General features: G+C 37.1%; 1 protein-coding gene across 4 annotated transcripts in view; it reads right to left on the bottom strand.

The window, feature by feature from the left end:
- The window catches only part of scube1 (signal peptide, CUB domain, EGF-like 1), an 81,684-nt gene that overhangs the window by 48,804 nt on the left and 18,028 nt on the right, over positions 1 to 14,852 (bottom strand). For all 4 annotated transcript variants that reach the window (XM_060889163.1, XM_060889164.1, XM_060889165.1 and 1 more), the window contains exon 4: positions 5,166 to 5,300. In XM_060889163.1, the coding sequence (XP_060745146.1) occupies positions 5,166 to 5,300 (135 nt within the window). The remainder of the gene's footprint in view (positions 1 to 5,165; positions 5,301 to 14,852) is intronic.

Raw genomic sequence — 14,852 nt, 5'->3', positions numbered from 1 at the left:
ATATGAATAGAGCTTTAAGAATTTGATTTTTCTTTTCAATGGTTAATACACAATTCTTTCTATCTTTAAAGTAAATTTTGATATCAAACCCATTTCTGCTCTCTGAGACGTTCCAAGCTAAAATTTGCAGGTGTTTATCTTCAACCACTGAAATTCTGTGCAGGGTTATAAACAGAGGAGAAAACCCACGTCTCACACTGAAAGACACTAAACTCATTTTAGATCAGACTCACAGACAGAAAATGATTCATTTGTTTACACTGTTTGAAAATGAAAAAATATAAAGCTTGAGGCTTGTCTTCCCAGGACTGGATGTGAGTGCTCCTTTAGGATGGAACTACAGGAAAAACACTTTTTTAAGGTGGTTTTCACACTTGGCATGTTTGCCACTGTTCGAATAATAGTGTGATTGTTCCTCTCATCCCCATAGCATTGGTCTTTATCTAACACTTTATTTTATCAAAACTATGGTGCATTTGTGTTCATCTTCCATCATCACAAACATGCATGAAAAACACAAGCATTTCGACTCACCATATTTATTTAATTTTTAGTTCTATGATGTGCAGTAAGGCATGTCACTTTTTCTGCATCCAACAACATTTCCCTGTTACTCAAGCTACACCTGTGTTGTGTAAACTAATGATGTCATGCAGGTTAATTGTCTTCCTGGACAAGCGTATGATCAAGTGCAAACTGTGTTCATGTTCACAGGAACCAAGGCATAGTTCCAGTAGAACCAAACCTGGGATCAATACCACGTTCTGAACGACTTTCACATGCTCTGTTTCACACTAAATAGGCCGTGTGAAAGGTTACTTCATTAATAAAAGTCTTTAGTTAGAGAAGGTGTAATAAAACTCATTAGCAAGACGAGCAACTGTTACTCACTTCTTTTTTACATTTTGAAATAATTCTGTTTTTAAGAAAATCAAGAAAACATAATGGTGTTAGGTCTGGATTGTGTGGGAGACGTTAGTTGAACACCTTCATTTTAGTCATTATCTCTATTTTATAACATTCTTTAGCTTTTGTCAAGAGCATTAAATCGAAACCGCGTGTAAAATCCGATGTTGAAGACAGCCCCAACATTAGAGATCATGCACTGTTAACAGAGCCCCACTTTTCTACAGCAGACAGACGGCGCCAAGGACACACACTCACACAGACACACAGCTCACCCAGTGGCCCTGAGTGCTGAGAGATGAACTGTAAACATCCAACATACACACAGCGATGCACATGCATGAAGACACAGGCTGTCATCAGCAATCGTGTGTGATGAGTGAAGGTGGGAGGTTCATTTTAGGTGATGAGGCTCAATAAGACGTGCAAAATAAGACGTGTGCGTGTGTGTGTGTGTGAGTGTGTGCGTGCATGTGTGTGTGGGTAAAGTCAAAACTATAGAAATAAGAACGAAATGCATTCTTCAGATCAGATGAGCTCCTCATGTTGCTTCGCTCTCTATGTGTGTGTGTATGTGTGTGTGTGTGTGTGTGTGTGTGTGTGTGTGAGTGTGTGTGTGTGTGTGTGTGTGTGATTAAATTGTGTAGGTGCATGTGTCAATTCCATGCTATCACTGAACTTTAATGAAGACATGAAGACATCTTTGCAGCTTATTTACACACACACACACACACACACACACACACACACACACACACACACACATACAGAAGATTTCCTTCTGAGATAAATATATCTAGTGCAGATCCAGATAAATGTGTAGTTATTGCCTTCCCAAAAAGCAAATACTCAATATGTTTATTTCTGTCTATTTCTCTCTTTTTCTCACTCCAGTCCTTCACATTCCTGTTTTCCTTTCAGTCTCATTTTGACTTTCATTTACCCCATGGCTGTGTTATCACTCTTTCCAGAGTGAATCTGGGATTAGTCCATTCCTAAAACATAAGCAATCAGTTTTATAACTATTGGCATCCTTTACAAAAATGTGCAAAATTTACATCCAAAGAAACAACAGAAGCACAGAGTGATGTTTTAAGCTGTACAGTTTTACATCATTACAATATTTTCCATTTTTGTTTGTTTCAAAATGATCAGCACGCTCATTATTCATTCTTGTTAACGCGTCACATGGATAAGCTTGTGATCAGTGAATATTCATTCGTTCTAGTAAATTCCTGACTTGAAACTTGTTCTAATAGCTTTGATCAAACATTTTAAATATTTATGTTTTTTATCCATTATCTGACTTGTGCAAATCAACAACCTCCTCTGTTGAAAGCTCTTCTGGTTTTTCTCATGAGTGATAGACATAAAAATAACATTTCTTCAACCTCATATTCCTCAGAAAAACAGGAAGTGGTCAAAGGCAAAAACAGCAGTTCCTGGAGGCTGATAGAAATTTTTTAATAGATTTCTTTTCAATATACCTAATTTTAGAGATTGTTTTTGAGAGTAAATGTTTTTTTGTTTTTTGGCCATTGTAATAAAGGGTGCGAATAATTCAGAAATTTACTGGATGTATAATAATAATATTAATAATAATAATAATAATAATAATAATAATAATAATAATAATAATATATATATCTGTCAGAGAAACCAACAAAAAAATGCATGGTGAGAGAGCAAGAGAAAGAGAGAGAGAGAGCGAGAGAGAGAGAGAGATAGAGAGAGAGAGAGAGAGAGAGAGAGAGAGAGAGAGAGAGAGAGAGAGACAGATATGAAATGAAAGAGAGGTCATCTACTTGCCACATTCCGCACATGACCGCGAGTGACATCACAGAAATTATTACAGCTCGGCTCACTCTTTTATCTGTGTGTGTGTGTGTGTGTGTGTGTGTGTGTGTGTATGTGTATGTGTTTGAGACCCTCAAGCTGTCTGGAATGCAACTGTCTGACTGTAGATGTGTCTCATTTGTCATTTCAGCATAAGACCAAACATGCCGCTCCCCACAAACACACACACACACACACACACACACACACACACAAACAAACAGGTCACAAGCCTTGCGTTACAACCAGCCTTCACCCACTCACACACTGCGTAGGCATGTGACCTCCAAACCCAATACAAGCAATGCGTTTCAGCGGATTAATCCCTTCGATAATGACCTTCAGTAATACACGACCTTCACACGCCACGACCCTAAGTACTACACTGAGCTGTGGCACATTCAGACATTTCTCATATTCAGCTTCTTCTGAAAAGAAGAACAGAAGCTATTGAGTCCAGACTGCGCAAGCAAAATGCCAATAATGTCACTGTCAGTTCACGTGGAAGAATTTGTGGGAATAAGAATTTGTCCAGTTTTACAAAATGAATGTCTTGGTAATACAGGGTAAACATACAAAGCTGATATGTAACATTAGCTAGCCTAAGCATATAGCTATTGATGTTAAATATAAGTATCTTGAGGTTTATTAAAACTGAAGAAGGTGATCCAATTTAGGAGCTCAAGCTTATTTTACACACATTACATACTTTTGACGTACAGTGTATTCACACTTAGAGTCACAGTTACATAATTACATTTACAGCCATATGACATGAAGCAACAGAGGTTGTAGTGAGTAATATAACTCAGGATCTGTCTAATGGAGCTAAGCCTTCCTCAGAAAAGATCAAATTTAAATAATCAAACCAGGTATAAAGGGACGAATGCTCCTCATTTAAAATACTGCAGGAAACCACAGTTGATTCACAGTTCGTACAGATATCTGTATCATAACATAACCATCATAGGAAAACTCATGAATTCTCATAGAAATAAAACATCCTATTTCTTAAAGTCTAATTCTGCCCTTTTCATGCTGTTGATCCGACATAATGACTATAAATGCATAAAATCCTAACATTAAATTCAAATGCAACATGTAACCTGCCTAAACAGCTCTTTCACCACAATTGTAATATGATCTTGTAAAATCCCTAGACAGAAACGTAGTCACATCTACCATGTGTTTAATTGTACAAATGTGAATTACTGAATTCATTCAGAATCATTTGGTGAATCTGAATCAAGTGGTGCAGTAGAAAATCGCTCACACTATCATGATGACTTTCAATCCTGGCAATGCCACAACCATCCATATGAGTATAGAGCATAGTGCACGTGCCCTGTCCAATGTCAATCACGGTGACATTGGCCAATCGTGTGCATCTGTGAGCTCATTGTAGATTGCTCATTGTAGCTCATTGCTCATTGTAGAAAGGACATTATTTACATTTACATTATTTCCTGTCCCGTGTCACCCAAATGAAAATGAGGTTCCCTATCTGAGTCTGGTTCCTCTCAAGGTTTCTTCCTCATATCATCTCAGGGAGATTTTCCTAACCACTGTCACCTCAGGCTTGATCATTAGGGATAGATGTTAGAGATAAATTGTACCTTGATTTTAAACTTTACCATTTTTATTCTGTTTTTATGCTTGGACAATTGCTTGGACAATTTAATGGACAATGTCCATTAAATTGAATTGAATTGAATTAGTTCCAAGTTGTCATTGTTTATAAGTTATAAACAATGAATAGTCAGAATATTACTAGAAGCATTTGAATAATAAGTCTGTTAATGAAGGATAAATCATTTGTATAAAGATTCTAATAATTGACTTGTTCATAAAATACATCTGTGCAGAAGTATGTAAGTACATCTGCTTATTTATACATTATATATTTATAAATATAACAGCTAAATGGTTTCCTGCCTGCAAAAACTATTAAGAATCCTTACAGTAAAAAAAGAATAGGATCACAATAATCTGGTGTGGACTGGTGGGAAGTTTAGGGGTGTGGTGGGCAATGTGTCCTTACTACAGTGTGTTTTTTTGCCCAGTTTTGGGGTCAGTTTCTATTCATTTGTGTATAAGTAAATTATTTTATTTAAATGTGAATGTGTTTTAATAAACAAGAATAAGCAACCTAATGTATGCAAAGTACTCAACCGCCAGCCAGCTGGAGTTCAAGAGCAGACGATTCTGTGGAAAATCCACCAACTACCAGTCTAAATATATACATAGAGTTTTTAAATAATGTTTACTCATCAAAGTGTCTGTGTATGAAGATTACTGTTGTTCAATTCCAAAATAAATACAAATAAATGAGAAAGTAGGATCAAAGCTAAAGCCCAGGACAAGTAAACACACACACACAGACACACACACTCACATACATACACACAGAATTTTAAGCAGACCTTCAGAGCGGTGGATGCAGGTGTGTTGGTTGTCGCTCAGGAAGAAGCCCTCTTTGCACTGGCACTCGTAGCTGCCCATGGTGTTCACGCAGATCTGCTGGCATCCGCCGTTGTTGTCCTGACACTCGTCCACATCTACCACACCAGACAGAAAAGACAAACAGCCATCAGCGTGTGCCCACACACACGCACACATACACACACACAGAGGGCCACCTTTATTTTTTTACTCTGTAATCAAAAGCCCACACAGGTATTTGTGAAAGTGAATGGTTTTGTTTATTTGTGGTCCCCCTTTTTTTTCCTCCTCACAATTTGATGTAGCTGAGAAACACAGCCGGTTAGACGCAGAACAGGAATGTTCCGGCATTCGCACAAGCATCCTCCTGACAGCCAAAAAAATAAACCCAGTGGCCAGGACACACACAAACATACACACACTCAGGTAGTCCTTCAAAGGCACAAACAGAGAGTTAGACAGACAGACAGACAGACGGTCAGACAGCAGAAAAGCCTGGAGTTGTCACAGAAACAATATGTTCATGCTTTAAAGCATGTTTCAAGCTGCATATTGTTTACAGTAGCATACAGGTCATGTTGTTTAATGTAAGTTCATATTCTACAGGCAATGACAAGACTATGAAAGATCTGTAAATGTATTGGTGTGTTGGCTGGTGTCACATTTTAGCGCTGGAACTATAACACACAAGTGAGTTTTATTTATTTTAGGATTCAACATCTGAATCAACATCACTCTACTTTGGAGACTCAGGTCTGCAACTAATTTTGACCACTTCTGTGACTACGGATTGGCAGAATCGCAACATCTGCCATCTTTAATCTTGTTGTGTCGGAAAACTTAAAGTTAAAGCGTTACATTTGATACAAAGCACTGAAACTATAGACTCCTTTCATATACATGAAATAAAATCCCCTAATAACATTAACTGTAACTAAAAAAGTATAATAGTATGACTTGTTGGGAAAATATCTTGATATAAGCCCAAAAAAAAATAAGTAATTGGACAATAATTAGCTTCAGTATATCAAAAACAACAGCATTGATTCATTTCTTGCAACATCACAGCACCAAGTGTTTAACTGTTATTTAAATCAACACCTTCTGACCAACCAGCTTTGAGATTTGAACAGCATTGTGGTGTAAAGTTCATTAGAGGGAGTCCAATCTTATCCACAAAGGGTCAGTAAAACACTAAATTGTTGATTAAGAACAGCTTCTTGGATACTATAACATCCTCATCTACTGCCATTAGCAGTGAGTGGTCAGTGAAAGACAGTGACTCAGTGTATATTCTAACTATTTTCTGACTAAGATGCATGTGTATGTGTGTTTGTGTGTGTTATCTGGTTCTTGGGTTTACTGTTTAGTCTAAAGCTTCCTGGATGTCTTCTCTCTCACTTTGATAGACTTTTTGAGTGTAGATAAGAGTGTGATGAGTAGTATGGGTGTTGATGTGTAGAAGAGTTTAACAAACAAGATTCATAATTCATTTTATTTTAAACCACTTGCATTTTGAACAGGTGTTGACTCCTCAAGAAGAAGAAGCCTTTATTTTTTCACATATAAATTACAGCACAGTGAAATTTTTTCTTCACATTTCCCACCTTTGGAGGTTGGGGTCAGAGCACAGAGACACAGCACCCATGGAGTAGATAGGGGTAAGGGCCATGATCAAGGACCCAACAGTGGCAGCTTGGCAGCACTGGGGCTTGAAACCTGATCCTCCCAACAACAATACAGAGCACTCACTGCACAAAAACTAATAAAAAATGTGTTCAAAATGGGTTAATTAACTAAGATGTGATTTGCTAGATGATGGGTGATGTTTAGTTTACATTTATGGAAGGAGTCTCCAGTATCAGCGTATTCAGATATACAAATCTAAATGTTTGTTTAGTCGCAGTATTTGAAATTGTATTCTGTGCTTTCAATTTTTCTGCATGGTTTCAGTAATAATTCTGCCGTGGGAAAAGCTGGAAACTTTGGTGGCACAATCCATTTGAAATCCAGGTTCGATTTATGCAAATTTGTTTTATATTTTTCATGAGAGACATTGACTGTTGATAGCTATCACAATTTTAATAAGATAAACTATTTTGTTTCTAAACTAACTTATACTAGGAACAGATAAAAAGTATGATGGGGAATTGTTGTCAGATTGCTTTTATATGAGATGATCAGAAAACTTCCGGACACACTGTTTTAGGAAAACAGAGAACTTTGATGTGAGAATATAAACTAATAAACTAACAACTAATTAGGGCATCCTGCTAAATCTGACATCCTGCCTTTTGTTGATTTTCCTACTTGAAATGCTTAATAAAACAAAAAATTATGTTTGTGAACATAATTAATACATTAATAATCAGTGGTTAATGGATGTACAATTTAACTGTTACTACTGTGCTAATAATGTTTTATTGATGTACTCCTACAATGTCCTCTTGTGATAATCTTTGTGACACTATTTATTGTATCCTGTGCAAACGTACATAGACTTTTGCACTCGACTACGTGTGTGGGTGTTCGTACGCAAGTGAATCTGTCTCTACTTAAGTAAGTATGCTGTGAGCCCCTTTCTGTTAAGAGTTCACTGAAAGGCAGTGAGTTTTATGAGCTCTCTAGTGTTGGAGCTGCTATTTATTTGTGTGTGTTAAGTGCTTTATGGCTGTTAGCACCTCCGGTACAGCAGCATAAATGCCACTGCAAGCTAACAGATCCATAGCAGAGCCAAAATCATCGTCCAATATGAGCTTCAACAACTGGGGTTACGGTGCTAATGTTTCGTTCTGAGCACAGATTATGGACAAACACCGGATTCTCTGTGTGGCATGACAGAGCAGGAGATGAGGTGAGAGCTACTGCCGTGAGTCTCGGTATCATTCGTCTCACTGGCATTTTCTCAAACCCATACGGATACACAAACGCTCATAAAAAGTGCAATATGCAAACACCGGTTTTCACACACACACACACACACACACACACACACACACACACACACACACACACACACACACACACACACACACACACACACAAGCTCCTAATTTGGTCACAGGGGTTTATTATGTGGCCCTTGGTTTTACCAGGAGACACGGCTCTTATTTTAGGCTCTGTAGGGCGACTCGTTAACGCAGCCAAGACAGCGAGGCCTTTACTGTCCGAGCAAGTGGCGGAATGAGTTGGAAAAAGGAGAGAATGCCTAGCTTTATGCTTCTTTTCCCCAGAGGCATCCCTGTCTCTCTCATAGCCAAGCACATCTCCTGTCTTGTACTTGAAATAAATTCACATTCAAAACATGGTACCACTGTATATCATACAGCATCAGTCTTGGGTAATATAAATTGACTTTTCTGCAACGAACACAAACTTTCATGAGATGAAGTATATAAAAAGCATTTCCCAACATGTAGGAGGTGAGGAACTGCACTGTGTGGCCTCAGCTCATGCAGCGCTTACTGTCTAATGCATGAATGACAACAGATAGTTCATGTGACAGACAGCAATTTAACTTGTTCTCATAAAAGAAAAACATTTCAGCTGTCATCTTTCAATTGTGGCTCATGCTGCCAAAAATTGAAACATCTGGCATCTGAGACAGCAAGTTTAGACTGATTTTGTTTTGTTTGATTGCACTTGTGTAAACTTTCTTTGGAAAAGACATCACGGACAACGTGACACAACAAGGGGAGACAGAGAGAATGCAAACGATTCAGACAGAACACCAGGCCAAATGAAAAAAAAAAACATGTAAAAAGCCTGATGTCTGAAACTGTGCCGTGCTTAATTTCTACACTCTACAAACAGCAAAGTGAGTTCTGGGTAATCTTGTACTGGACCTCTCCCTCCATCTTCACTTTTTTTATACACAACCTTTTTTTTGCACTATGACACTAACTCTTTACTGTCACTTTAACTCTGGACTTGCACAGCACAGTGGCACTTTATACCACACCATACTGCACATGGACACTTTAAGGACAATCACAAAATCATTTTAATTTGCCAATACAACGCATTTATGGATATACATATATTTTCATGTATTTTATATAGTTTATCTACCTCCTTTTGGTTTTTTTTTTTATCATTAATTCCATTCCTTTTTATGCTTGAATACCGGACAGACGTAAAAAGCATTTCATATCGTACTCTGTATGTATGTGTATGTGACAAATAAACTTTAATTTGATTTGCTTTATTTGATTTAATTTGATCTTTATCCTAAAGTGCAAATCATTTGGATGCTAACAGGCTGCATCTGCATCCTACAGTCATACGCTGTCTACATGATATTAGACAAGAGGACAAAAATGAAAAATTTAATTAATAGCTCAACAATGAGTCTACTGTATATAGTTTCAGAAACACATTATAACCGGCATAATATAATGATGTGGTATTACTATAGAGACTTACTGTATAAAGACAGAATCTTGCCATTCCTATCATGTGTTGAATTTCTGAGCCATTTGTTATCGCTGTGCTTTATACCTCCGCTTTTGTTTCGGATTAGTCTGCCCTCTTCCTCATGCATTAGCTAATACAAATGTCCAGCAATATTGTGATTGACAGGGCGTATACTATCTCTCCCACCCTGAGAGCACAGACACAGACTTGTCAGGATTCGTCATCTCCGGACAAGAAAATGACTCTGGATTGTTTATATAATGCTGTCATCCAATGAGATTATGTAAGGCGAAGAGACGTTATACTGTGATATAGAATAAGAAAAACCTTTACAGAATACAATATTACAGAAAATCTTTACTAATTTGTAATAGAGGAAATATTATAGCAACAAACTGTCTACTAAACAATCTGAGAGATCTCAGTTACAAGATGAGCCATACAAAAAATGAAAAAGTACAGTGAGCTCAAAAAAGAAAGTTTTTTTATATATTGTGTACCTTATCTTTTTGCTTTCTGGCTGAATTAAGTGACTTGAGAATAAGAAAAAAGAAGTTAAAGATAAACAGACGGGCAGATGAAAAGATAAGCCACAGAGCAGCGGTGCAGACATTCATTAAAACAGCCCAATGATCAACACATTGAGTCCAGCTGCAGGCGCAGGCAGGGAAAATAAATACGAATCGAAATGAAAAAAGACGGGGAGGAACTGCACCAGATTAGCCTTTAATCAGCCTCTCCCATTAGCCAATCTTAAATCAATTAGAGCTTAAACTTGTTGACATGTGGCATCTGGGAGTCTGTGAAACGACTTCCGACATGAACTCCAACACACAGAGAGGCTGTTTTACCCCGTGTGTGCTCTGAACCTCTGCTTTGTGTGTGTGTGTGTGTGTGTGTGTGTGTGTGTGTGTGTGTGTGTGTGTGTGTGTGTGTGTGTGTGTGTGGGTGTGTGTGTGGGTGAAGTTCCCAGTTAAAACAAACACATTACTAAGCGAGGACCTTTCCAAGCAAAGCCGAACAGACAGACTGTAGTGAATACATCATTGGTTGGTGAATCTATTTTAAATGTAACTCTACTTCATAATTTCGCATGCTATGTTTTACTCAGAGTGTTGCACAACATTAACATGAGGTCAACTGATGCCACCAGAGACCATTTATGGCGGTCAGTCAGATGCTGGTTATGGGTGTCAGTGACAAATGCTGACATCATCTGTCTGAGATGAGAGGGGAGTGATGTGAACGCTTGATGTGTTAGATGAGTGAAGCATTGTGACTAAAGAGAAACCTGTCACTGAAAATTTGTCACTGCTGATTTAAATCCTCTCAGTCGTAAAAATCCCAAACACAAAGTACCCAAATTCTGCTGAAATAATAACTTAATTCAGTTTATTATTGATTTCCTATTGTCTTATAACATTCACATGTTTGGACACTTGATTTGAATTGACTCAAAAACTAGTAATAATTAGAACAAGATGTAATAATATTTATTAAATATGAATACAATAATCCTAATAATATAATACAAATATAGAAATATGGACCTTGTATGTTCTATTCTGTAGAAAGTACAAAAGTATTTTTAAAACAAATAAAATCTAAACTCATGTTAAATGTTATTTATCAAAGGCAAATTCTGATTATTTAGGTTACTGATTTTGTATTTGGGGCAAATTAGCATAAATGTCATAGTTTTCAAATTAAATGCTACTTTCTCAATATTTCTGTAAAATATTTCTATAATTAGATCAATTTTAAGTATAAACCACTCTACTAGATAGCTAACCTAGCAACAGAATCTGCACATATACCAGAACATGTACAATAGCTTGCTAAGCTAGCCACAACACCAGCATATTAGCTAGCTATCCTATCCACAGAACCTGCATTCCAGCTCATTAATGAACAACATTGCTGCTTATCTATATTTTCTAGGTTTGGCAATTGATAAATATGAGAGTATAAAATATGTAAAGCAAGACTAAGATCCTTATAATAACTTACAGTAAATCTTACTTGGTTCCAGCTGAATGTAAGCTAGTGCACCAGCAGTTAACTAGCCAGGCAATTTAGCAAATATAAGTGATGAAAAAATCTTGTGTGAATTTGAAAATGTTTGGCTGCTGTTAAAGTAACAAATATTCAAGTATAAAATGAAGTCCCATAACATTCACACGTCTCCTACACAGTTCACTAGGTGTTAACTAGCATTATTGCCATGTTAGTTAATGTTAGCAGTATTAGGATATTTGGAATGGTGAGGGACAAATTGAATATTTATGTATAAATACATCATTTTAACTGAGGCTAAAGGTCTTCATTTAAGAAGATAGTGATGATGGATTACAGAGTTTAATATTAAATGATTCAGGGAACTTTAATATGAAAAAATTAAATAGATCAGAGTTCAACATCAGTAATGGAATTTACTGCACCCAATAATTAATAAAAATCTGGCAAATTCAGTAAAGCTCTTCATTCTTCTTCAATCAGACTAATATTTTTGAAATTGGTACTGGTATTTTTTATTAAACTTCAGGTGAATAAGTGAAACTTCAGAAAGATGTCCATGCAGCCAGAGTTTTCAATCACTGACTGATCAAGTTTCCATTTTAATCTACAAAAGTAACAGAGTCCAGAAAAACTCAGAGCATGTCATTTATCATCGGCCATGTAATATGGATTCAGGGGCTGTGAACCTAATATTACAAGAACAGAAGAGTCTCAATTTTATGTCCAAATTTTTTATGAGTAATTTTTCTTACTCAGAAATGATCCCAAATGAACTTTTGTGTATAACAGTGTGTATGACATTCAAAATTCAAACGCAACGTATCCTGGATTTCAGAAAGTGAGATTAAACCTCCTGTTACTCCTGTTAGTGGATGTGAAGTTCACTTTACCTCACTTTTACCTCACTTTACCTCGGATTCTAAAAAACTATAAACACCTGACTGAAATATATTATTTGTAACAAATGAGAGGTTGTAAAAATGAGAAATATGAAGCACAAACAGAGAAAAGTGAGGTAATTTTTAAAATAAGCAGAAGAAGTGGTTAAGCCAGAATTTTTACAATATGGAGGCCAGGTTTAACTCAATACATTTATTAGGGTGGCAATGTAGGGTGGGGCAAAATACTAATACTCAGACTAATCCATTGAAATATAACATAAGGTAGATCCCCTTACCTCAGTAGGATTCCTATCGGATATAAAGGGCGCACAGTTTGTTTGTCACCTACCTTAGCTATTGTAATGTTAGGATGTAATGTAATGTAACTCTAGCTTTACTCTAATGATGGCTAATAAAAAACGTCCAGTGTTTTGCCTTCAAATAATGAACAAAAATAAAGTTGGCATGTTTGTAACCTCTAGGTTTGTTGTGGACACTGGGGTCACGGAATTTCTCGCTTCTCTGTGAGCTTGCTAAACCTGCTTTTAACTGTATGCCTTTACATTACACTTGTTGACAAACCTCTCTGTTGGACAATCATGAAAGAAACTGAAATAAAATTTCCTAGAAATCTTTGTTATTGTTAATACTGGCCTGTCAGTATTAACAATAATACTGACAGGCCAGTATTATAGGCACAGACTCACCCATACTATTTCTAGATTTTCCAAGTTCATTTTCCAAGTTTAGTTTTGTATTATTTGATATTGTTAACCACATCGACTAAGAAGAAGATAAAGAAGAAGAAAGAATAATGGTCTTTCTGGCTTCACACTATAGTGGCACTGACCACAGCTGGCCACCACTTGATCATGATCATGAACTAGGATCATGAACAGAACATGAAGTCACTAAGTTGTGTCGTACGTTCCATCATCCAACTGATTATTTTTTCCACTTATCATCATCAGTCTGAAAAGTGAATTGTCTGTGTACTTAGTTACTAATTCTTTAGGGAAAATTAGAGTAACTTATTTGATTGGATATTGCAGCAACTCTCCTAAACACAGCTTTTATTAATGTATTTTACCCCTGACCCTTTGTACTAATACATTGCTCTGGTCCAAGTTACCATCTGCATCAGTATATAGTATGCCATGTTTGCACCACTATCTCAGATTGGGGTTTGTATATAAGCACAATGTGCAGAAGGCTTAAGCAAAGAGAAATCCAGGACAAAGATAAAGACCAGAAGGAAAGTGGGAGAGACATACAGAAAAAAAAGAGAAAGTAGGGATGTAGAACAGCAGAGCTGTCTTCAGTGTCGGCCCTCTAAGGTTTTGTCATGGTTCCCAGTGCCACCATTTAGCCTTCTATTTGAAACACTCCACAATAAAGATGTCAAATAGAGAACAAGCCCATTGCTTCTGGGGAAACAGCCTGGATTCATTCCAGAGACACAGACAGCCAAAATAAGTAAGAACTGACTGAGAGAGAGTGGGAGAAAAGAGATATGACGGGAAGAACAGAGAAATTGGATGTCAGGAAGATGAACAAGGAAAAGAAACAGTAGTATGAGTTTTAAGATGCAGGCAAGGGATAATAAGAGCATGAACCTTAATTAGTTTACTGAGATAAAGATAAAGAACAGAGAGCATTAGTTAGAGTACATGGAGAGGCAAAGGGAGAAGACATCAGACTCAGTATGTTGCAATACAATGGAAAAAAGTCAGGAAAAAAGTTGAAAGAGAATTAAAGACAGAGACATAGCAGAGACAAGAGACATAAGGTAGCTGGAACAGGGATGTGATGAAGGGCCATGTTGCGCCATGCTGCTTGGATATTTATCATCATTAGTGAGTGCTAATATAAAAGGATGAGGTCAGCATCCTGAAACTCAATCACGCTGCCAGCTCTTCTATTTTTTTTGGATTCATCAAGCAGGGAGGAGAGGAGGAGAGACAGAGTCTTCCAAAGCTTGTCCTCCTTTGCCAAGCTACTCATGTGCTATCATCCAACTCCTCATGCTCTATATCACTCTCTTGGTAACTCGTGTGCACATCGATACTTGAAGACATTAATTCAAGGGCTCAGATTAGATCTAACCAAAGGTTCTGATGTGGGGAAATACTGGTCCAATAATGAACGTTTACCCACACACCATGGCAAATCTTTCAAGCTATCAATCTGCATTGGCATGTAGCACCAATAAAAATGGACATGTGAAGATACACAGCATGAAAAACCCACACACACATTTCATTTTTCAACAGATTCCTGAACCCCCACAGCAAGCCCCCTAAAAACATTAAACTAGTGCTGCCTGTCAGAGTCGTGGAATTTCACATTCAA

The sequence above is a fragment of the Tachysurus vachellii genome, chromosome 16 (assembly GCF_030014155.1).
Source record: "Tachysurus vachellii isolate PV-2020 chromosome 16, HZAU_Pvac_v1, whole genome shotgun sequence".
Lineage (NCBI taxonomy): Eukaryota > Metazoa > Chordata > Actinopteri > Siluriformes > Bagridae > Tachysurus > Tachysurus vachellii.
This window is presented reverse-complemented; position numbering and strand designations above follow the sequence as displayed.